Here is a 26222-nt window from a genome sequence, read left to right as displayed (position 1 = left end):
TTTTTTTTACGTAAAAAAATGTCTGACATTAAAGTGGAGAGCCATAGTTATAAGGGATCTAGAGACTGTCATTTTTTTCTGTCTTGTGCTATATGGTCAATTTTCTGAACACCACCTCTCCTACCTGGCACCTTCTGATAATTTAAACTTACTTGTATTTCAAAAGATAAACTAAGAAAAGCTTTATTTCTTGATTTATTAACTTCAAAAAATGAAGTGAATAATACTTCTTTCTGTGGAAAACAAGGAAATTAGCTCACTTATACTCCCTTCTCAGTCCCTACTTTTATCAGCCAGCTCTAGGATTTTTGTCCCTGCCCATTAATTATATCATTTTATTTATTTATTTTTAAGATTTTATTTATTTGACAGAGAGAGAGAGAGAGAGAGAGAGAGAGAAAGACAGTGACTGCACAAGTAGGGGCAACAGCAGAGAGCGAGAAGCAGGCTCTCCGCTGAGCAGGGAGCCCAATGCGGGGCTAACTAAATTATTTTAAATTGCCAAGTTTTTCTTTCAAGTCACCTTTACATTTTTTTCGGTCACTGCAAATTGCATTGTTGTTACTATTAATATTTTAATGGATTAATCATTTATGAGTAGTTCTTATGTATTTATTATGTTTTCTCCATTACTGCATTATTCACATTGATTCCCTTGGTTGACTGGATATAGTCAAGTATTATTTTCAAGAAAGATTCAGTTTTTTTTTTTTAGTAAAAAATATAATCCAGTTTTAATTATTAGACATAACAGATATAAAATATATACATATAAGATTTTCATATTATAGAAATATCATTAGAGAAACATAATGTAGGAAAGAACAAAATAAATACACAACTCTATACGTTATTCATAATTGGTTTGAGAACATTAATTGTAAGGAATAACGTGTATCTATATTCTTTGCATGTATTGTTCTAATAATACTTATGGAAGGAATTTATTTTATTTTATTTTTTTCCAAAGATAGCATTTTATTTTTATTTTTTTTTTATAAATTAATTTTTATTGGTGTTCAATTTACCAACATACAGAATAACACCCAGTGCTCATCCCGTCAAGTGTCCCCCTCCGTGCCCGTCACCCATTCACCCCCACCCCCCGCCCTCCTCCCCTTCCACTACCCCTAGTTCATTTCCCAGAGTTAGAAGTCTTTATGTTCTGTGTCCCTTTCTGATATCTCCCACACATTTCTTCTCCCTTCCCTTATATTCCCCTTCACTATTATTCATATTCCCCAAATGAATGAGAACATACACTGTTTGTCCTTCTCCGATTGACTTACTTCACTCAGCATAATACCCTCCAGTTCCATCCACGTTGAAGCAAATGGTGGGTATTTGTCGTTTCTAATGGCTGAGTAATATTCCATTGTATACATAAACCACATCTTCTTTATCCATTCATCTTTCGATGGGCACCGAGGCTCCTTCCACTATGATTCCTTCCTGAGTTATCATGTATTGAATAATTTTTTGCCTTTATAACTAGTTGGAAAAAAAGTCTTAGGTCACACGTATGGTGTGACATTGAACTGATGTGGACAAGTTGAGCCCTAGAAGATGATGGATTTTTGGTCTTCTCCAAGATGTTTCAGTGTTGCTCATTTTGTATCAATTTTTTTTTTTTTTGGAACATGATGTGTTCTCTTTACCTGCAGATTTAGTTCTTTCTTATTTAGGGAAAACTTTGTGTCTTTGATTTTTTTTTCTTCTATGCCAACATAGCCTTCTCTACCTATAAATACCATTTTTCTTTATGTTGATCAACCTTGTCCGCCCACCCCTATCTCTATCCTTTTCCATCAGCATTTACTCTATCTCTCTCATGAAATGTCACCATATCAGAAACCTTTCCACAACCATGGAAAAACTAATGATGTTTGTCACTCTTTCCCTCCCCCTCCTGTCTTATTTCTCTTCATAGCATTTATTACCATACATCACTATGTCCCCAACGCCAACTAGAACATAAGCTCCATGGAGAGGAAAATTGTCTTTTTTTTCCATTACCATGCCAGAACAGTGTCCAGCATATAGTTGATACTCAATAAATATTTGACTGAATTATCTCAAGCTTTCCCTGTCAGCAATTGTTTTCAGCTATGTATATTTTGTTCAGTTTCTAATTTATGAAACTTGTTGCCTCAGCTCTATTTTTCTCTCTTTTTTAAAGATTTTATTTATTTATTCATGAGAGATACAGAAAGAGAGGCAGAGACACAGGCAGAGGGAGAAGCAGTCTCCCTGCAGGGAACCTGATGTGGGACTCAATTCCAGGACCCCAGGATCATATCCTGAGCCAAAGGCAGATGCTCAACCACGGAACCATCCAGGTGCACCTCTATTTTTCTTTCTTATTGTATTCTTATTTTGCTTTGATTTCTTCTTTCATAAATTCCTTTTCTCTTTAATTTCTTTTAGAATATAGGGCATTTGTTGTGGAGGATGTATATTCAGAATGAGTTCTTTATTCGTTTTTTTCCTATAGTATTTTTACATAGTTTAGAGGCAGCTTCTTTCCAACTTTCTCACGACTGGCACAGGGTACCCAGATACAGTGTGGATGGTCTTCTGAGCCTCTTCCCAATCTGAACTTTTTTGTTCTCTCCCAGCTGTTTCCAGCTGAGTCCCTTCTCAGGCAATAATAAGTAAATGCCAAAGTTTACCCTGTTTGGAGCAACAATCTCATACTCTAAGGCCCTGTCCTTGGAAACAAGACGCCCTTAATTAGGCAGAGTGAATTCAGGTCTCCTAGTATTAAAACAAAACTCCAGAAAAAGAAAAGTAGTCATCAAATCCAATCACCATTGCCCATAAGGTCTCTTTAAGGCAATAGGACATAGGTCTACAGTGCCTGTTCTCAGGCTATCATTGTAGACAACTGGTTCTAGGGGGTTGTGGTCACCCTTGCTCCTCATCTGCCTCCTTCCCAGATGAAAAATCAAAACGGCCACTCCTGATAGCAAGTTCCTTCCCTGCGGAGCATGACTGTGGCAGTCATGCAGTTAGTGAACTGCACAAAGGTGCCCAGTTAAAAGGGCAACAGGGGGCTGAAACAGTTTACACCTGGCTGAGCCACATGTTCTGGTATGGGGTTGTATCTGTTTAGCAAAAGAACCTTTTTGTTTGCACAACAATACCTAACCCTGTGCCCACGGGGACTGAGTGTGCACATACACTCATACAGATGTCATGTGGGCAGGGAGAATTGCTGGAGAATGTGGTAGGGAAAGAACTTCTACCCTGAAAGGACATTTTCTATCTTTTTCCCCTAGACGCTGACTCAACACTCATCCAATTCCCTCCAAATGCATTAGGTTTTTCATAATTTATCTACTGACCTTGTCCTCACCCTGTACAGCTTCTGGGAGGCCAAAGTATAGGAGTGAGCCAAATACAAATCCCAGTGAGTCTTTTGTCTTCCCGCTGCTTTATAGAGTTTATGGTAGGAGGTTGTATTGCTTCTTCTGTTTGAATGCTGCTGGTTTTGTTTTGCTGATCCTGCCTCTCTCATTTTTCATTCATGTTTTTAGTTTCTGAAATAGAGTAGTTTTATGATCTGGCTGCATACTACCATGCTACTTCCAGCCTCTCCCTGATTTAAATGTGGTCTCTCTGTGCTGCTATAACTGTGTGGTCACACTGTGTTGACTCCCCTACTTTTATATGCCATCTATTTAAAATGCATGCTCACGAAGGGCTACAAGCACATCTGAACCTACTCTTTAGAGTTCTGGTGAAAAGTTAAATTTATTCAGGTGTTCTATAAATGTTATTTGGTGTCCATAAGGCATCACCAGTTTATCACATATTGAAGATGACATCAAGATGATCCCACACTCTGATTTTTTTAAATTGAAATATGGCTCCTTCAGACTTAAATAAAATGTTAGGAAATCTGGAAAACACCATGTTTCTTAAAATGATAGCTCTGGAAATGTAGTTGAATTTGATATTCAGTCAGGAGTTTCCAACAGACGTTGCTTGTACAATAAACTTACACAGTGAATCTGCCATTGTGATAAAGGAAGCTTTAAATCAGATTTAAATCTTGTCATGCCTGGATAAATGTGCTAATATTTTCAGTCAGCCTCTAGTACAGCTGTTAAAACATTTTGGCTCTGTGGGCCAAATGGGACTTCTAAAATTCATATGAGTTCTGTGTTCTAATTCTTATTATGTTTTGCTTTTCTACTTAGAAAACAGACATTGGCTTCTGTAGAGGTGTACATCAAGGTTTACTGATCCCAACATATCTTTCAGTACAATAAATTTTGAATTTCATCAAAACACAAAGTCGGTACATATGTCACAGATCCTGAAAGCCTGCAGCAGCATGGGAAAACCAGAATCTTGCATATGTAGCATTTAAGCAGGAAACTAAAACTCATTAAGGAAATATACATTTGCATTTGATGTTTGATTTCAATAAAGATGACAGGTTTCTGGCAACTTTGTTTAGCTTATCAGACTTCAAAATAATTCGTTAAAAAATACAACAGTTTACTTTCCTCTAGATTTCAGCAAAAATTAAATACTTCAAGGGGTTTTTCTCTTTATATTCAGTTTCTTTAGCTATGAAGTATCAGTCCTCGATTCTCCATGGGCTTCAAGTTTAAGGTTTTTTTTATGCTTGTTTTATAATTTAAGTTCATCACTCTCTTTCCTTTTTTTTTTTTAATTTTATTTATTTGAGAGAGAGTGAGAGAGAGATCACAGGGAAGGGAGCCTGACGTGGGGCTCGATCTCAGGGTCATGAGCTGAGCTGAAGGCAGAAGCTTAACCAACTGAGCCACCCAGGCACCCCATTACTATCTTTTCATAAACTGCCTTAATTTATCAAATAATTATCTTCTTTGTCATATCCCTCTCCTTAAGATATTCTCTAAGGTCAGATTTTACCTCATTCTCATATATTCTCATATATGAGAATGATATGATTTCTTTTTTTTTTTTTGATATGATTTCTTATATAAGACCCACGCAATACACCGCAAAGTTAGGAGAAATGTGCCTGACTCTGCAGATTTTTCCATGAATTCACCCATCCATTTATTTGATATCAATTTGACTTGTTACTGAAGCCACCTGTCCTATGTTTCTTAGATCTACAAATGAGCTGCATCCTTTATGTAACAAGTTTGACTTCTCAGGTGATACTTCTAATATGATTGGTCAGAAAAATGACTCTCTTTGGATCTATGGCTAAAATTAATGGGCTGTGCTGTATAACATTCAATAAGGATATAAATTCATAAAACTTAAATGTTTAATCTATTTTCTATTTTTATTAAAGTTTGCTTAAATAAATTTGGCAGTAAAATATGTGAAATGGTAGGTACCATAAATCCTCTTCCACTCTGTCTCCAGATCAATTAAACTGAGAATATTCAGGAGTAATAGACTTAATAGTGTGAACAGGAGAACCAAAAATGTGTCCAGATATATTAATTCAGAAATAAAGTTTAATGATTTTCAGTTTTGTTTTTACTAGTACAAACTAGGTTAACAGTCTACTCTTCTGAACAATCTTATGCATGCCATATTTTTAGTAAGAGCTCAAAGAAAATGTTTGATCAGGTATATATTATACTGTACTTTATCCCAACCCCTAAAGTCAACACAAATACAAAACCACAGTCATGTTTACAAGGTAAAAATTGTACAGTAGCTCTGTATACTAAAATATTATCAACAATGCTGTTTCTGAGAATAAAAACATCAGCTGGCAAATCTGCTTTTATGATTTGAACGTATTTTTCCAGTATGACAATGCCATTAAGTTAAGCTCACCATTCGTTCCATTCTTTCAGTATCTTTTCATTTCCAGTATGCACACCAGCTGGCAAATTCATTTTAATGGCAGTACTAGGTGGGAATTTAGTCTAAAGAGCAAAGACTCATTTCAATGAATTATCTGATCATAAAACATGCAGTGGTGAACTTTCAATTCATTAACTATTTGTATCACTCAGTAAAGATTATTATTGTGGTTGGCATTATAATCATGAGGACTTTTTTCCATGTAGTTAAAGCATTTTTTACCATTAGATTGACTATGGCGTGCAAGAGATCCACTAACTCTGTCAAGGGTGTGGCAACCACCTCACCAACATAATAAGTCCTTACATTCATGGCGGCCTGAATTAAGCTTCAACACAAAACTTAACACACTTCCAGAAAACGTATTTCAACAGAGCCTTTTACACCTTCCTCACTAGCTAACCAGACATGGGTCATCATTGCTTGGCTTGACTTCTCCTTCTAGCAGCAAATTCATCACAACCTTTGTCAAATAGCTGCATGTTCCTCTTTTTCCCAGTGGGGGAGTGTTGTAAAAGGAAGTCATGTCATCCTACAAAGGAAAACAGTAAGTCATTTGATTTTTGTTTGTAAAGAGTTGACAGGTAAAATCAGTGTCAGCCTAGGGGGAAAAATAAATTCACAGAAAGATTTCCTCATGGAAAATAGAAACTTCTTGAGCTTTTCTTTCATTTTCCTAAGGCATCTTCTCAACATATAAAACAAAGAGAGACATTTTTAGTATTCTCTTCTTTGCTGATAATTTTTATTTACTTAGGGAACCTTTTTACAGATGAGCATAAAATATTAAACGGAGAGCCTGGAAGGGACTATATTAGGTAGTATACACAGACCAATGCAGCCTGTTATGCATTCCCATCCTCCCCAGAATTTAATTTTATAGCCTTCTGGAATCTATGGCTCCTTTCTGGTAAAACACATTTTAACTGCTAACTATATAAAGGAAATTTATGTCTTCCCAGTTTTTTTTTAGTCAGAGCTTCATAGCTGAGCTGACTAGTAATTAACTAAAAAGCACTACTAATTTCTCAAATAAGTCAGACTTCTCCCTGCCCCGCAAGTACTCTATTTTGCACTCTATAAATCTGTTTTGGAAGTTAAGTGATGAGAGATTAGGGATATTTTGAAGAGTCGAGACAATGAAAAAATTCTACAAAAAGCTGTTTTCTCTACTTACTTGTTTTTCAACTTCCTTTAGTCGACTCTCATCTTTTTGAAATTCATGAAATGCATCTTTCACTAGTTTGTCTAGATCAACTTTGTCTTGAAATTCTAGCTCAGGGTTTCTTTCCAATACAATGGATACAACCATTAGTAACTAGAAGAGACAGAGGTTGAAAGACAATTATATGAACCATAAAAGCAACATAATCTGTACATGTTTTCATTCTTTACTCAGATTGATTATGACCCTTGAATCTCACAGTGTGTTCTGTACAATGACTGATTGTAGGACCATTTTGAGTGGAATCTTTCTAATCTGGCAAATTAGTAGCGTTAAGTTCTGTTTGGAAACTGCACATTTTTTTTCAATATATATATCTTTGTAGCTGTCATTATGTATATAACTTTGTAGATTAGTCATGTCAATGAAACTAGTAAGAAAAATGATTTTCCCAATCACAGTCAACAGTTCACCCAAAGTGTCTGAACTTTCTGGCCTCTGGGCATTAACCCTTATTGGCAAGACACCAAAATCAGTGTCCAGTGGGACAGAGGCTGCCCTAGAAAAGGTAAGTAGGCCACAATGCCAAAGAAGGCAGATGAGTTCAGTTTGAGACTCTGGATCTAGGCTCATGATCAAATGACCTGGAGCCCAACATCCCCAAATGGGAATAATTCTGTGACATCATAGTGTTTCTCATAACCATAGGGGATGGTTATGTTTTAAAAAACACACCTAATTTTTACCTCTTTCTGGTCTGAGTACTATTGGGTCTGCATATCTTAGTTTAATGCATCACCCCATTGTTTAGCTATCTCATATATTCACCCTAAGTAGTAACATTCATTTTAGATGACAAACTATTAGACACAAAGATTGTGTCTGAGTATACAATGCTTGCTTGGTAAAGAATTTAGGATGATGATTATGGCTGTGACTTTGTACATGGAACAGGAAAAAAGACCTCATAATTCCTAATTTGGGAATCTTCCTGATTATACTTTATCTAAATGCTTCCAAAACAGAACCTAAAAGAACCAAATGAAACACTTTCAGAAAAATCCAGGTGTAACAATGTGGCAGGGCAGGACTTTAGCCAGGAGAATGTGAAATTTTGTTCTAGTTCAAAAGAGAAATTCTTCTGCAAAGGGACCCTCATTTGGTCAACAAGAAGGACCTCCATGTCTGTTGTAGGTCCCACACGATAGGCACTAGACACTGAAAGGCTGACAGCACTAGGAAGGCAGCCACCCCTCCAATAACCCCATCTCTTCCTGACCTCAGGTTGCCTCATTCCCACATGCTACAAAACTGATTGGCTGATAGTGTCAGGGAATCTTGGCACATCTGAGGTAAGACTGAATCTCACTCAACTCTGATTGGATTTTAGATGCCAGATCCAGGACTTACTGAGAGCTTCTCCCTCACTCAGACATATTACCCAAACACAAGAGACACAAAATCTGATGGAGACATTCCCAGAGAAAGAGACAAAGTGAAGATGCTAAATCCATTCATTATGGGGATTCTCTCCATATTTGGCATAATGTTTTAAAATGGCAAAAGAGCACATGTATACACCATGTACATGTGTGTATTTTAGCATTTAACCTTTTATAAAATAATACAGCACAAAATTGCATGTCTTCTCTGTTCACAGAGAGATGTTTAGAAAGATGTCCCTCAAAATACCAACACTGATGACCTATTGCTAGTGGATATAGTGATGGGGGGATTTTTTTTTTTTTGCTTTCTTTTCTATAATTTTCTGAACTATTAAAACTTTCTACAATAGTCATGCACTATTTCTGTAAACAGAAAAAAAAAAACCACCTGAAATTAAAGCAAATAAGAAAAGGTCACTTCCTCTGATTTTTAGTAGTGTTAATGCACTTGTTTTTTTTTTTTTTTTTTTTTAATGCACTTGCTTTTGAGAAGTGAGTATGTGTCTAAAAAAGCTGGGAAGTCTTTCCACACTGAAGGATTTAAGATTTTTTTTGTATATTTTTTTATTGGAGCCCAATTTCCAATGTAGATTAAAACACCCAGTGCTCATCCCGTCCAGTGCCCCCTCCTCAGTGCCCGTCACTCAGTCACTCCATCCCCTCGCCCACCTCCCCTTCCACTACCCCTTGTTCGTTTCCCAGAGTTAGGAGTCTCTCATGTTTTGTCACCCTCTCTGATTTGTTTATGTACCTTGACTTGGGTCAAGGATGGCTATATTCTCCAAGACTCAAACAGAGGAGATCCAGGTTAGGTAAGGAGTAGAATTCCTGGTCTCTTGAGCAGTTTCCTTTAGGTTAATTTTCAGGGAGCAGATAGAAAGCACTTTTCAGCAATCTACATTTCTAAATACAAACCTCCACAACAATCTGTCTGTACTTTGGCTGGTCAATATTTCCCAACATGTCTTCAACAAGGAGAGAGAAATTCATCTCATACATGGTCATATCTGACAGGGTTGGTTGCTGAAAAAAATAACTCAATATTAGCATGCTGCATTGTTATACTGTGGTTCCCACTTAATAGAGGAATTTCATTTTCTAATCAATAACCTTTTTCAGCTCCTAAAAACCTTAGGGAGCATTTTAAGCATTTTATATATGTCAAACTACTGAAGCCAACCAGCTGACTATTGTGATAAATTAAACCTTCTGTTTTTAGTAGTTATCTTCACTATACAAATGTTAAAGGAAAGGGACTATATTGGAAATCCACTTCAACACACAAAAGAAACAGCCAAAAATTGAGACAACAAATAGAGTACATATTGCTTTCAGAATTAACACAACAAGTTATGCTTGCTGTCAGACTTTATCATGTAAGTCACTTGATATTGAATTTACATCATTTCTGTGGCAGGTCCCTTCTGAGCTGGCAGCATAAAAATGCATACAAATAAGCAAAAACAACATTGCACGTAGAAATGGCAGGAAAACAGAGGGAAAAAACTACAACTAAAAGAATTCACCCTACCCTTTATATTTCTTTTAAAACAAGAGTATTACATAGTCTTCCATTTACTTTTTACAAACGAAATGAAAACAGCAAATAAACTCAAATCCAAATGCAAATCCAATTCTGGGCATGATGGCTAACCCTCAAAGGATTGAAAAGAAGACTCTGTTAGGTTTGTGTGGTGGAAAGCAGATGGAGTTACCAGACTTATTACCAGAGATGCAGAGATGGTGAGTCATATTTATTTGCTTCCACCTCAATGAAGATTTACAGTGAACTTAATCACAGCCTCAGAACAAAGTGTGTCTACTTACTACTTCAAATGGGACCCAGCAGGAATATCCCCTTGAAATCAAATGACAGCAAAGTTGTTTGACTTGGTATAATAATGCATCAGCCCTATAATTCAATATGGTTTACCTATTGTATTCTATATTAAGTATAATCTAACATATTATTAATGTTTACAGATGGTACCTAGTTTGGGGAAAGTGAAGCCCAGTTGTGAAACACAGTAATAATAATTCTTTAGATGTCTAGCAATGAGATTAGTAGGGCTACAGAAGGAAAGAAAGGTCCTGTCATGGTTTCATATCAATTTCATATTAATGTATCTCATTTGAAAAATCAACCTGGCTACCATGCAACCATGACAAACCTAGAGAAGAGACATCAAGCTTGCTTTATTTCCTACTCTCTCAAACTATAGCATAGAAGTTAAGACAAAAGGTTTATAAGTCTAATTACCAGGGATAGGGTAGGGGATAGGTGTTACACTCTGGCTCAACTACTTCCTAGATGTATGACCTTGGGAAAAAACACTTAGCTGTACCTCAGTTTCCTCATCTGTAAAGTGGGAATAATAGAGCACCTACCTCAAAAGATTGTTGTGAGGATTAAAGGAGCACTTAGAAAAGTGCCTGGCAAAAAAAAAAAAAAAAAGAAAAAAAAGAAAAAAAAAAGAAAAGTGCCTGGCATATAAAAATATTTAGTATGCATCTGCTGTTATTTTTGTTAGCAAAGAGAGAATATAAAATGTAAGTGGCCTAGGCAATCAGAGAATTATATGCAAATCTAGTAGGTATTAGAGGGGCCTGAGAGAGCAGCTAGCAAAAGGTCTCCATAGTCCAATGTATGCAGACATGAGGCCTAGCAGAAGCAGAGCAGGAATAATGGAGGCCTGTTCTCTGCTCATGACAGTGCTGCCCCATATGATGGTCACAGAGTATCTGGGGAGAGGGATGGAGCACCTATATTGACAACCAAATATAACTACTCAACAGTTCGTGAATAGTATAAAGAATTCTTTTAACAGTGATTATTCATTTTTAAAAATAAGTAATCAATGCACACAGTTCAAATTTGAATGGTTAAAAAGGTTTTTAGTGAAAAGCCTCCCCTGTGCCCTCAAACCACAGTTTCCTTCCCCAAGGCAAAGAAAATAATGCTACCAGCATCTTGTGAGTCCTTCCAGAAATACTGTGTACATATAAACAAAATAAGTGTGGGTATGTGTATTTAAGAATACTATATTTGTATAAGGACCTTCATGGGAAATAATTTGGTTGACTTTTCATTACTAAAAACAAATACGGTACCACATTTCCAAAAGGCCTAATTATTCTTGTGTGTATATAAGCAGAATGAGTCAGATGTCAGTATTAAATAAAATAACCAAATCAAAGAAGCAAGCCAGTTTATACAACTTGTGGAACCATCCGAAGGAGGGAGCCCTAATTCATTTGGACCAAAGCTAAGTTATATCTTGAGTAAATTAAGTGATTATCTATGATCTAAAAAGTTATTACATTTTTCACATTCACTGAAATTCAGTCATTTCCTTATTCACAGCACTACTAAGTCACTTTGCTTCTTAGGTCAGATTTGGTTCTATCTTTTGAATGTATGTTTTATTGTTTGTGAGATCCTCCAACACTGGCCCACTATCACTTGGTGTAAAGAAATACCAACATTCATAGTAATGCTAACATAAGAAACCCTAACTTCACTAATAAATAAACAAAGGAAGGACAGCTGCTTGGCAAAAGGTGTGGTCATATGGTTCCTTTAAACACAGAACTTCCTTGAAACATTTGAAATAAAATAACACAAAAAAGATTTTTGATTAAATACAACTTTTAAGGAAAATATCCATTTGGTAAAGCAAGGCTTTTGTATAGAGAGGCACTAATTTTAAAAAATTAAAGTAACTCAGACTGGGGGAAAAAATTTCCAATCCAATTGATTTGGTATCTTATTTTCTAGTATTCCCTCCCTTCAGGTATCTGGATATCCTTTCTTTAAATACTCTTAGAAAATGGAATAAGCAGAAATACTATTTGCACTGCAGAAGGGGAAAGATTTCCCTACTCCCTTAGGTCCCCTTAAGTGACATAAATACAGTGGGGCTGTACCTGTGGCAAATGCTTCCCAGCTACAATGATACCATTGGGTGTACGCTCCAGGATCTGCCATACTCGGTCATAGAACCCAGCAGGAGTTCTATTCAAAGACCCATCAATCTGACGCCTGTTCAGCCAACATCTGTAGACCAAAAGAAAATGCCTCAGAGTTGAAAAATAAGCTTGTTCTCATAGACAGCAGGGTTTTCAATATGAATTAATTGCTCCAATAGGGTGAGCAATAAAAGCCAAAATCCATCAATGATGCATATCTACCATGTGTTACAGAGGTTACTAAATATTTCATAGTGAATACAGAGCTTGCAGGAAAGGAGAAAATACCCAAGATTTTTAAAAATTTAATAGGCAAAATGATATTCTCTAGTAAGTTATATTGCTCACTATGGCATCAAATGACTTCCTAATATGCAAAGAGACTCTATTTAAAAACACAGAAGCAGGGAATTTCAAAATAATTTCATATAGTCTTTACATACAATAAAAATACAACTTCATAAAAGCATGGCTATCATATGGCTTGATCACTCCTATGCACTCTCCCAGAAAGATGCTTAATAAACATTTGGTAAGTAACGAAGGCTCAAAAAAGTATTATGCATCTAACGAAATTACCTTCTTTTAAATCTTATATTTTATTTTTTAGACCTTATATTTATTTTTTCTATTTAAATATGGCGAAAGTACCAGTGCTGAAAAATCAGTTACATGATCTTACACATCATAGTAATCACACTATAGTGATAAGCCAAAATTCTAGATCTCTTATTTCCATGGATTAAGTATTACATCTTAAAGATATAATACTTACTCATTCACAAACTGCTAAAGATGCATAATTTGCATAATTTGAAAAAGAACACACAAAGACACAGTAAGTGGTATATTCTTCCAAAAAGCTGCAGATAGGAACAAATATACATCTTTTATACTTGGTATTAAAATAGGCATTGAGTGAAATGTTTTTTTTTTTTTAAGATTTTATTTATTTATTCATGACAGAGAGAGAGAGAGAGAGAGAGAGGCAGAGACACAGATAGAGGGAGAAGCAGGTTCCGTGCAGGGAACCTGATGTGGGACTCGATCCCGGGACTGCAGGATCATGCCCTGGGCTGAAGGCAGGTGCCAAACCACTGAGCCACCCAGGGATCCCCACATTGAGTGAAATGTGCCCTCAACCACAAGGTAAAGCATCTGATCAACAATATTCTTAGGTAGGAAAATAGCTATGCAGGAGACATATACTGAAAACGACATTTTTGTTCTGATGAAAGAGGACCAATTAAGTTTTAAAACTGCATAAAACGAGTGAGGCATCTTTTTTGGATGCACATTTTTTTTTTTTTTTTTTTGTTAGACCCAGACTTGTGTGGCTGGGTTCAGGGTCTGGCTAAAGAGAAGAAGCTCAAATGTGCAGGGGTTTCTTCTCCTTCCCCTTTTCCTTCTCCCCCCACCCCCACCTTTTTTTAAAATTGTTTTTAAGAATTTACTTATTTATTCATGAGAGACACAGAGAGAGAGAGAAAAAAAAAAAGAGAGGCAGAGACACAGGCAGAGGAAAAGCAGGCTCCATGCAAGGAGTCCAATGCGGAACTCGATCCTGGGACGTCCTGAGCCAAAGGCAGACACCCAACCACTGAGCCACTCAGGTGTCCCAGTGTAGGGGTTTCTTGCTGATGTTTTACTTTGGATAATGAGGATGCAAAACTGAATACCCAGTATTCTGCATCTGATTTTTTTGATATTCCCTTTGTGAGACAATAAGAAAAAAAAAGGTGTTTTCAGAGTTCTAAAGGCATGGTTAGTATTATAAAAAGGAGAGGATTGTTTAGAACAACAAAGAAAGTAGAAATGTGTGAATACTCACAATGGAGATGAATTACTTTTGAGGACCTCTCTTTAATTTTTTATTTTTTGGCTTTTTACTTTGAAATATTTGATTTACAGAGAAGTCAAAAAATTAATTCACAAGGTTCCTATATACTCAGCTTCTCCTACTTCCATTATCTTACACTAACACTTGTCAAAACCAGGAAATGAACGCTGACCCAATACTATTAGTTATGGACCTTATGCCATTTTACCAGTAATGTTCTTGCTCTGATTGTGGGTCCAATGCAGGACATCACACTGCCTTTGGTACCCCCGTCTCCTAAGGTAGGTTCTTCCAATCTGTAGCAGTTCCTCAATCTTCTTTCATCTTTCATGAATTTAACATTTTAGAAATGTCAGTTATTTTGCACCTCAATCCACCTCAATTTGGGTCTATCTGATGTTTTCTCATGATTAGACTTAAATTATGCATTTCTGGCAAGAGTATCCAGAAGTGGTTGTGCCTTTTTAGTATATCATATCATGGAGTACATGATACTGATGTGTCTTGTTCTTAGGATGCTAACTTTGATCATTTGATTAAGGTAGTGTCTACTGGGTTCCTTCGTTGTAAAGTTAGCATTTTTCCTTTTGCAATTAAAAAGTATCTTGAGTAGAAATACTTTTAAATTATGCAATGTTTTTTATTCTCATCATACTTCCACCCACTAAATTTAGCATCCATTGATGGTTCCTGCCGCAATAATGGTTACTATTGTATTCATCTAATGATGATTTTCTATTTCCATTATTCCATCTACACTTATTAATTGGAATTCTACTGTCAGAAAGAATCCCTTCTGTCCCATTTATCTATTTATATCAGCATGGACTCAAGCACTTTTATTCTATGGGTTATAATTCAATATTATTATTATTTATTTTGTTGCTCAAATTGTCACATCTTTGGCCACTGAGCCTCCTTCAATTTGTCTCCAATATCCTTCTAACATACCTCTATAATTTTCTGGAGTACTGTCTTACTTTCTGGTACCACAAGATACTCTAGGCTTGTATCTTATATTTTTCCTGTCCTGGCCCTAGAATCAACCATTTTTCCATGGAATGTTGGCTCCTTCTATTAAAAGATATTATTTAGAAACCAGTGTTTGGGCACTAAGTTAGCTCATTGCTGTGGGGGTTTCACTGCTTCTGGGTCTTCCCAATGGACAGAGCCAAGAAAGATATGGATATATACTCATATATACACACACACATCCACATTTATTTGTCTCCATCTTTGTGAAAACCATGAATTCATACTGACACCTGCAATTTCAATCTACCACCACAGGTTATAGGTTATATTCTAGCCCTTCCCCTTCCCTTATTTGTAACTACTTTCTCTAACAGAGCCAAATGTGGCTTTCATTACCCACAATATATTTACACTATATATATATATATATATATATATATATATACACACACACTATATATTTATATATATAAATATATAAATATACTATATATATAAATTTATATATATATATAAATTTCAAAATTGTTAATCTCTACCTTTGTGAGATTTTAAAAAACCTTATTAATATAAGTATAGTATTTGTGTATAGCTCTTTTTTTTCTTTAGCTTTACAGTATCTAGAAATGTTTTCCAAAGGTATTTGGGTTAATTCTTTTCTTCCCAACTCCCTTCAGTGTGGGAATATTATTCATTTGGCATACAGTTATGTTCATTTGTTACTATTTGTATTGTTTTGTATTCCTTCCACACCTGGATTAATTTTAATTAGTTACTACATTTTGGGTATATAAAATATTATGGCAGTTTAAGAGTCAGTGCTACACAAAATGGTGATATTCAGGAAAATACTGCTTTCCCATTCAACCCTATTACGCTGTACCCAGCTGTTCCACCCTGTTCTCACCCACTCCCTGAAGGTAACCAATCTCCTTAGTTACTAGTTTAACCTTCCTGTATTTCTTCTGCACCAATGAGCAAATATTTCCTTTCTTACACAAGTAGCATGCTACAGATGTTCTTTTGTACGGATATTTTCATTTAACAATATATTATAGAAATGATTCCATATCAGTTCAGAGACAATGCTCCTTCTGTTTTCACAGCTTCATCACACTCCATCTGTGGATGCACCACAGCTTATTCAAATTTTCTCCTATGCACAAGGATTTAGGTAATGGGCACTCCAAAATTTATACACAATGATGCAATATTGTTGGAAACACATCTCTAGAATAAATTCCTAAAAGTCAAGGGGTTAAGTGCACTTGTAGACTTGTTTTAGATGTTGCCAAATTCCCATACAAAAGGGCTGTAACCACCAGCTACATAAGAGTCTTGTTTCCCTACAGCCACAGCAAATGTTTATCATAATGTTTAACTTTTACCAGTCTGATAGATGAGAAATAGCATCCCAATATGTTTTAATTTATACTTCTCTAACTATGAGTTGGTTCAAACATCTTTTTTAAATATCTAAAGTCCATTTTTTAAGTTTTAAATGAATTTAATTAATCATATTTTCCCCTCTTTTTCTCTTGGGTTTTTGGTTCTTTGTCCCTCAGTTTTTAAGAATTCTTGGAAATTAGCCATTTGTAGCCTATTTTTTGTTCCAGTTTCTCAGCTGTCTTCTGAGATTGTCTATTTTCTGCCATGCAAAATGATGTTTTAAATTTTTATATAGTCTTATTAATCTTTTAATACCCCTAAATTTGAGCCATAGTTAGAAAGTCTTTCTCATACCGAGCTTAAAGCAGAATTTACCCATGTCTTCTTTTAGCTCTAGTGTGGTTTCATTTTTTATATTTAGACAGCAAACTCTATTTGGAGTTTATTCTTGTGTATGGTATAAAGTGTGGATTTGACTTTCTCTTTTCCTAAATGACTATTCAGTTGTCCCATCACTACTTATTTAAAAAAATAATGTCCACCTTTGATCCAGTGATATGAGATGCACCTTCATCACACATTAAATTTCCAATGTACTTAAGGTCTGTTTCTGGGCTTTTCATTCTGTTCAGCCTGCCTATTTATGTGTTCATGTGCCATCAGCACACTGTTTTTATCATAGAGGCTCCATAGTATGTTTCACTGTTAGGGCAAGCCCTTCTTTCATGTTGTTCTGGTTATTCTTGCATGCTTTCTTCTCCATATGAAGTTTAGCATTAACTTGTCTACCTCCATAAACAGCTTGTTGGAATTTTTTTGGAATTGCATTAAATTTATATCTGATATCTTTATAATGTTAAGTGCTCCTCTCTAAGAACAAAGATGTCTTCCCATTTGCTCAAATCTATTTTTGTAGAGGACTTCTTTTCTAGGCATTTAACTATACCATCTTAGAAAATATCAGGCATACAAATAGTGCTAATAAATGCTTGCCTAAATAATTATATTAAAACTCTTACTGTGATAAAACAATCTTCAATGCATTCCAGAAGTATTTTTGTTGTTGTTGTTTATTCTAAGCTTAACACAAGTTAAGTCTATGAAATGATTTAGCTCTGAATAAGTTTATAGTCTACTTAGGGAGACAGAGTTACAGGCAACGTATTTAAATAATGTTACCTAACTCAAATCTTTATGCCAAAATGTTGGGAAGAGATGGTAAGTGCTACAAAGGTTCAGAAAAGGAATTGAGGGTGACGGGCACTGAGGGGGACACTTGACGGGATGAGCACTGGGTGTTATTCTGTATGTTGGTAAATTGAACATCAATAAAAATTAATTTATTAAAAAAAAAAAGAAAAGGAATTGACCAAAGTGGTAAAAAGTCTTACATTCTGTACAAAATAAAAATTAAGATACACTGATAAACTATACCAGAAAACAGTATAAAATTAAATTTAATACAAAATCACAGCTGAAGATAAACATTTTGATTAGTATCTTTGTGTACACTGTCTACCTAGTAAGGTGACCTCTGATACTGTTGTATTTTATTTATTACTATCTTATTCATTTCATATATGAATGAAATATATATATGGCATATATATCAGAGTATGATGTTACTATAAATCCAAAGTGTTCTGTAGGTAATAAAGGGTCCTCATTACCCTCCATTCTGTTGAGGCTGGAGAATATCCAACAGAAGCTGTTTAACTTCACTAGGTGACAGCTGATACAAGTCTCTAGCTGGTTTGTCTCCACCACGGATCTGTAGTTCATACTCCATAGCATGGATGATCCACCTGAAACAAAGAGAAGCATGAATCAGTAAATCACCTCGTGCTTCTCACAGCAGTCCCCTCGACAGCACTGACCCATTCAAAGGGGAATGAAGAAAAAGTCATCGGAATTTTCTGAACCATTGATATAATTACTTTCATCAAGATTATATGACATCATCAGATTCTTAAAAAAAAAGAGGTCAGGTCTGCTCTTGCATATGTGCTTAGGTAGTAAACATGAAAATAGGTAAGGACTGAGGTTCTTACTAAATGAGATTCTATCAGTTTGGTACAAAAGTACACTGTGTACAATAGCTGCTACACTATTATTTCATAATACTAGATATATCCAAGTAGGATAAAAACAATTCATTGGAATTGGAAATGGGCTGAGATATGCTATTACATAAGTGTCCCTTTCCCAGGAAGGACAAGCACTTATACCTATTTCCTTTACTTTGCAGTCATTCTCTTGTGTTTGGAAAAGACAGGGAAGTATCTGCCTTCGAAATACAAGGACACAGTTATAACTCAATTATAGGAGTATATTAGAGAACATACTTTAACAGATTTCAGAAGAATCTTCTTTACAGATATTTAAATGCTGTTCATGTACCTATTCTTAAAGAATCTATTCTTTAATAGATATTTAAATGCTGTTTATAAAATATTTTTTTTTATTGCAGAGGAGGCTTTAATGTAATTACTTAGGCAACTGGATTGCCATTTATGTGTCTTGCATTTTCCAAGGTAAAATATTGAATTATTTTACATATATGTTATTTCACTTTTTAATTTAAGAAGCTTTTAATATATATTTTTACAGTTTCATCTCATTTCTTTCATTTACTGTATTCTGAAGAAAGAACTCAGATAGACTAGTTATGCAAAATAAAGAAAACCATGGAAATAATACTGTGCCTTAGGGAATCAGAACTCTACACACCATTAGGAAGAGCTAGGGAATTAGTTTTATATAGCAGATTTCCAAGCTTTATCGTTAAATCCTTCGATGAACACTGAATAACAAACACAGACAGTGCAGCTCAGCAACTAGAAAGAATGTGCCTTCACCACCCATATTACTTTGTCTCCCAAAGGGGAGCAGTATAGCCAACCCACTGGGAGAAATGTCTGTTTACAGCAGTGAAGAGTTTAAAGTGGTTAAGTTACTGCACTCAAATATGTCATTATCTTTTTCCTGATACACTTTATCGAAAGACAACCCACAAGGCTATTGCAGGTACAGAGGATGAAAAAGCTGGGTGGAAATAATCAAAAGATTAAAGTCCTTCTTTCTCTAAGGCTGCTTTGCAAAACAACACTGATGCATCCCCATGGGATACTTTTAATGTCTCTCATAGGAAAAAAATAAGAAAAGCGTGAAGCCTTCCCAGTTGAGCCCAGGTGATATCAGCCAGGCATATGTCCCTGCCTGCTGGGCCAGGCCACAGGCCACAAGGCAAATGTCCTTGTTCTCTGACTGCTCCAATCTCACTGCCTTCTGCTGAGGCGACCCAATTCCTTTTCCTACCCTTTCCCATATATTCTGTTGTTGTCATTTCTGGAAGTTAGGAATTTAACTAGTTTACCAGTTAATTGCACTGAGATATATGAAAGATACACAAGGATGGAACATGATAATTTAAAATATATATATTATTACTATTATTACTGTTGATGGTACATGATAAATATTTAATAGTTGCTCACTGGTAAGAACAATAATGATGACAAAGCATGTGCAAACAACAAAATAAACAAAACAACAGAACATGTGACAGAATTAAGATTTACCATTTATATTTCTCTAATAGGTTGAAAAGAAGAGCTGCACTAAAACTATATTATTGTCAAAGACTAGAATGTCTTTAATTTTTCATTCTTATTATTATGAATTGTATTTAGTCAAAATGTTATATCAGTTTAAAAGCCACAAAGATACAGTTACTTTGGATGCTTTGATGTTAAAATTGCCTATGAAATTAGCTGTTAAAGTAATAAACTGCTCCATGGGCCTCTGTTTAAATAAAAATTTGTTTTTTAATTTTACAGGTTATAATTATCCTCTATTATTTTCTTCTTTTCTTTAATATTTAACATTTACATTTGAGGTAACTTAGTATAAAAGGAAGAGCATCAAATTAAAAATCTAAACACCTGTCTTTTGGTCTCAACAAGTCAATGGAATGAAAAGTAAAGTGGGGTTTGGAGGTCCTTTACCAGATTAAAAGTGACTGAAGAGCTATAACAGCAAATGCCACAGGTGGGTCCTGTTTGGGATCCTGACTTTTTTTTTAAAATTATTTTGAGGACAATCGGAGAAATCTGAATAAGAACTGGGCATTAGGTGATATTAAGGAATTACTGATAAATTTTGTTGGGTGTGATAACAGTATTGTGTTTATTGAGAAAATGTTCTTTTAAAGATATACATAATTAAAATATTGAGAAGTAAAAGAGTCTGAGATTTGCTTTATAAGCTACAGCCAAAAAAAAAAAAAAGATGAAGCAAATATGACAAATGTAAATTGCTAATAATTTAAATAATGGGCACATGGGTATTTACCAAATTATTCTATTATTAAACATTTAAATTTTTTTTATAATGAAAAGCAAAAGCAATAAAGATAGGCTTAAATACCAGTTCTGTCACTTACCAACTGTGTCCCACTGGCAAATTATTTTTCAAATGGGAATATTATTCTTACTTGTTCAGCTCATTTTATGGAATTATTTTCAGGAACAAAAAGACAATGTATGTTAAAAAGATTTTGAAATTATAGAGTCATAAAAAAAGTTAGAAAACTCCTTTTATTTGACCTCTGATACTCAGGTTGGAGAAAGATAATACAATGTTTATACTGAAGTCTTGAAGTTTCAGGAGGTGTCCCCTTCTAAAAGAAATAACTTTAAAAATTTAAAAACGCTAAGTTTCTAATTTTCTAAAACTTGAGTTATTAAAACCGAGCATTATTTATCACATTTACCTTTTATAATCTTTTGTGACAATAACAAGATAGTTGGAGATCTAAAAATTTCCCCTCAGGTTTCTTCCTTCTGTTCACAAAATCTCAGCAGTTCTGTGAGCCAAATTATAGAAAACATTGTACTCAATAGTCACCAAAGAAAGGTGACTGTTTTCCATTCATTCTAGCACAAATGAATATAATTTATCTGCCATATTACTAAAAATACATTTATTCATTCAAAAATACTGGCCAAACCAATCTTTTTAGCTTAGAATTCTTCAAAGGACTAAAAAACAGCAAGTCTTAGACATAAACTACTACACTGCAGTCAAAGACAGAGAATGTAAATTACCTAGGGAGAAACACCCCCAGTTAAAAAATTCAAAGAGTTTTAATCCATTTTTAGAACTACTAATATGAAAGGGCATTAATTCCTTTGCATGAGAATATCTCACTTCTTATCCTCATTCCTGCTGACAAAATCATCAAATCTGAGTTGACAATTCCAATGTAAAAGCAGTTAATGCAAATGGGGAAAGAAAGCAAGTGAGCAAATGTGGAAGGTCAAAAGAATGAAGGTTATCCTTGGATCACATCCATATAAATTCAGTCTGTCTAAAGAACCAGGGACATGCTCTACTTGCCAATAAGCAAATGAGAAAGTGGCAGATACACACGACTGACCAGATCAACCTTCATGTGTATCAAGGTTTGAGTTGAGGACAATGAATTCCTCAGCACTGCTGCAAAAGTATGAAAAGGTGGACTAGTATTCCTATATAGTCCTAGGGACAACCTTATCCTTCTAAAAACTATCTTGTGAGGTTAGTAAGCATACTGTCCACATATTGGTATTTTTCTTTCCAACATGCCCCAATCAAGGAGTGCAATATACAGTAAAGTACATGGAAATCTGACATCATTGGTAAACCAGGACAGCTAACATTTTCTGAAAACATGCCTCTGGTTCATAGCAAGAAACAATTTTAAAAATAATCATTTTGAGCCAATTTGAAGATACTAAGAAGTGTTTGCCAAGTTTTCTGTTAAACAGCGAATGAATAACTCTCTGCAAGCATTTACTAAGTCATGTAAGAGGAGATGGTAAAATTGCAGGAAAGGACTTTTTTGCTTGATTCATATTAATACAGAAAGGGTGATAATTTGAAAAGGCAAACTGAGCTTCCTGTCCGGTAACTGGAGAACAATGACTCACTTACTCTACCCCTGAAATAATCAGAATAGAGGTACGAGCTCTATCATCTCACTTCCTCATATCAAATGTCAAAAATAAAGACCTTTGAATGAGCATAAAGACATGCTAATGTACTCAGACCTCTAATTATCTCCTCTTTCCTTTATCACATAAGCAATGTTACAGTCTAGTACCTATGACATCAATGGCCCAGCTGTGGGCATCAGAAGAGAAAACATGCCTGAATCATAATCGCTTACAGATGATGTCCTGGCAGTATGAAAAGCAGAGATGAAAAAGGCTTGATAACATATATCCTCAAGGGTGATCTCCCACTAAAGCCTGACTGACAGACCGAGAGCAGAAAGCAGTTGATTGGAGGTCTTTACAGTAATGGGCCTGTCAGGAACTTGATCTATTTCAACAAGAAAGCTGGAGCACAAATCAATAATGAGACAGCAAATCAAATCATTATCAGACTAGAATACCATTCCTGTGAGTAGGTTAATTTCGTTCACAGGAGTACCTGATAGCAGTAATGTTGAGAAATTGCATTGGCAGGATTAACTATGGAAAAAAGGAAAGAAACATAGGTAGCATTGATTTAAAGCAACTGAGGCAGTGGTTGATATAATAAATTTTAAAAGCCCCCAAACCTCATAGAGAAAGGTTAAAACAGAGAGATAAAAGTATACATAGTGCAGAGGAACTCTAGGTAAATGGACCATGACTAAGATGAATGTTATTTCTTATATCCATTCAGCCTAGTGAATGTTGGCATTTCAGGAGGAATATGGTGTTAAAAAGTGACTAAACTATCAATCTCTTTATTTGTAATCAACAAGAGAAACAATAGTAAAAGGTTAGATATGAATGAGTCTGAAATGCTTTAATTAACCTTTAAGGAAGTAAAAATTTAATGTTTTCTAGAACACTCCCCTTCTTTTAAAATCATGCTGCTATCACCATAATACACAAAAGGGTGACTTAGAGGAATAATAAGTTCAACAATTTATAAGAAATTTGACATTCAAGGACCCTATAAATGAATAATTTGCTCATCATTAAACAAACTAAAACTTTCTAGGGACTAACTCAAGTAAATTCTTGTAAGAAACATATATATTTCTGCAGCTGGCAGTAAACTAACATGCAAGCAAGCCATTCACTTAGAGAGCTGACGTCCGAGTAAAATTGACTAAGGATAAAGTGCAATACAAATATATTTAAAAGATACAAAAATACCTTTTTCTTTTCTAGAGGGACACTATTCCAAGTCCCAGAGACAGGATAATTGTACTTCTCTAAAGTTGTCTGATATCCCTAGAATAGAAATAAGGTTCCAAAAACCTTTCTGTTAATGTGGTAGGAGAGCACTATGGGCACAGGTATAAGGGGATTTTAGAGGGTTTGGCAAGTATCTCATGAGGGATGATCAAGTGATGGAGGGGAGAGACCAGGTCAGATGGCAGTAGGGAATACAGAGGGGATTCTGAGTTAAGGTTTCTGTATGAAAGGCTTAGTGTATTACTGCACTAGATTCTCAAGTAGAAATAACCACAGCAAAAAGGGATACTTCTAAGCTGAACATATTTTATGGGAGTAGAGGGTCTTTGAAAGCCTAGGACTGGAAGATGGGGGAGGAATGTGTGTTGGAAGGGAGAGTGTCCTGCTTCTTGGGACTTCTGGTGTGTATAAAGGTATGCCTAGACGTATCTATACTCCAAAAGCCATATGATACATGACCTCAAATTACTGAATGTCACAGCAACACTGTTGAAGCTTTATAAAACAACTTCACATTCCTTACTGAGAATCCCCACAATCCAATGAGGAAGCAAAGCCAATGATAGCTTCCCTATTTTATATACAGGAGAGCTGGAATAGGTGGTTGGGAAACATGAACACTGGAGACATTCACTCTAGGTTCAAATCCTAGTTTGTGGTCTTGTGACCTTGGGCAAGTTACTTTGCTAAATTTTCACAGTATTTTAATACATTTCTTGCAGCGTACAAAGAGCTAATTCAGAATCAGTTCCAAATCATCCCCATTTGTTTGGTGCCATGATGAATAAAGTGGCAAAATTTAATTTCTTATGTTAACTTCTAATGCTTCAGGCTCCTTGGTGTGCCTTGCACTGTGCAGTGCCAAACAGTACTGATGCCGTATTGGAGGAATGACAAACAGAAGATGAAAACCATCTATAGCTAATGTACATCATAGTTGCTACATGAATACTTGAATACAAAATGAGTCAGAAGTTGAAATCATGTAGAAGAGACCCTAAAGGTTATAAGATTTTAGGAAAACAGCAATGTGTATTTCCCTGAGAAAACAGCAAGAGTCTACATAAGTGAAAACATATATAAAGCACTTATAATCAGATCAAGAACTGTGGAATCTGGCAGATCTGGGTATGAATCCCACTTTGACATTCTGGTTTAACAAAGACAGGTCATCTAGGCTTTCTGAATCTTGGTTTGCTGATTTGGGGTACTAGTGCCTACCTCAAAGTTGTTGAATCTATTATATCAGATAATATATGTGAAGTATTTTAGCATTTTGCATAGTATATAGTAGGCATTTAATAAGTAATATTTGTGGTTATGTTGGAAGAATATATGGAAGAACACAATGTTTATCATAGTGAACTTCTGAGTGCACTAACCACATGCTATTCATATACATATCCCCTTAGATCCTAATTGGGAATGCTATTTTAGAGAGGTACCATTATAAGGCAACTTGTACCATACTCTGATGTGATTAATTGTACTACTCCATTAATAAATGGAGAAAAGTGCTATATCCTTCTACCCATTACATGTATAGCTGGATTTTCATATAAATAAGGCCCTATTTAACTTGGTAAATTCCTGAAGGACATGACTTGTACAAATCAAATAACATTTATCAAAAGTAAGAGTCCTTTATTTCTTTATCTAATGAGCAGAGGCAGGCTATCTTTTGTTTTCCCTAAATTCCCCATTGCTGGCTCAAAGCAAGCTTTCTGAACCTACTTATAACCTACCTATATATTAAACAATCAAATTTTATTAAGCATCTCCTGTGAGCTAGACCCTGACATAGACAGGAAAATAAGATATAGTCCCTATCATTAGCAGAAGTAAATTTCTCAAATAAATTATACCTTATTAAAAAAATATTTCTCTCCAATTGAAAATACAACACTATTTGGAGCTAAATCTGTGAGACCCAAGTGAGAGGGAAATACACAGCAATGAGTTGGGCAGGGGCATTGTTAATATTCACAATGGAAATACAATGCCACAGTTAATTCCAGGATGAGTTTCAGGACAATGAATAATTAAAGTTTCATGGCAAATCTTCATTAGAAGGTTTTCTGCTATCATTAAATACTAAGTCACATGCTGCTAGCCTGACATTTTTATTTTGGGTGGCACAGTTTAAGGAAAAAAAGGTATATTATTTCTCATGGAAGGCACTGAGCATATAGAGTAGCAGATACAAAAACTGGAAGAAAACTATTTTTAGAATAAATTAGACCTATTTCATTTCCATCAACTGAAGTTTCAGGTCAGATTTGAATTCAAGAAAGAAAATTCCAATGGGTTTTTGGAAGAACATAAATTAGCCTAAAATGCTGAATAAGCAGTGTAGGGAAAACTACAGGTTG

At 35.2% G+C, this 26222-nt stretch overlaps 1 protein-coding gene across 2 annotated transcripts in view; it reads right to left on the bottom strand.

The window, feature by feature from the left end:
• Window positions 1-5451: 5451 nt before the first annotated feature.
• The window catches only part of PHKB (phosphorylase kinase regulatory subunit beta), a 211170-nt gene continuing 190399 nt past the window's right edge, over window positions 5452-26222 (bottom strand). For both annotated transcript variants that reach the window (XM_055331265.1, XM_055331264.1), the window contains exons 28-32: window positions 18283-18417; window positions 12367-12496; window positions 9355-9462; window positions 7007-7147; window positions 5452-6361 (exon numbers count right to left, since the gene is read on the bottom strand). In XM_055331265.1, coding sequence (XP_055187240.1) covers window positions 6224-6361; window positions 7007-7147; window positions 9355-9462; window positions 12367-12496; window positions 18283-18417 — 652 coding nt within the window. In that variant the 3' untranslated portion in view covers window positions 5452-6223. The remainder of the gene's footprint in view (window positions 6362-7006; window positions 7148-9354; window positions 9463-12366; window positions 12497-18282; window positions 18418-26222) is intronic.

The sequence above is a fragment of the Nyctereutes procyonoides genome, unplaced genomic scaffold (assembly GCF_905146905.1).
Source record: "Nyctereutes procyonoides isolate TBG_1078 unplaced genomic scaffold, NYPRO_anot_genome, whole genome shotgun sequence".
Lineage (NCBI taxonomy): Eukaryota > Metazoa > Chordata > Mammalia > Carnivora > Canidae > Nyctereutes > Nyctereutes procyonoides.
This window is presented reverse-complemented; position numbering and strand designations above follow the sequence as displayed.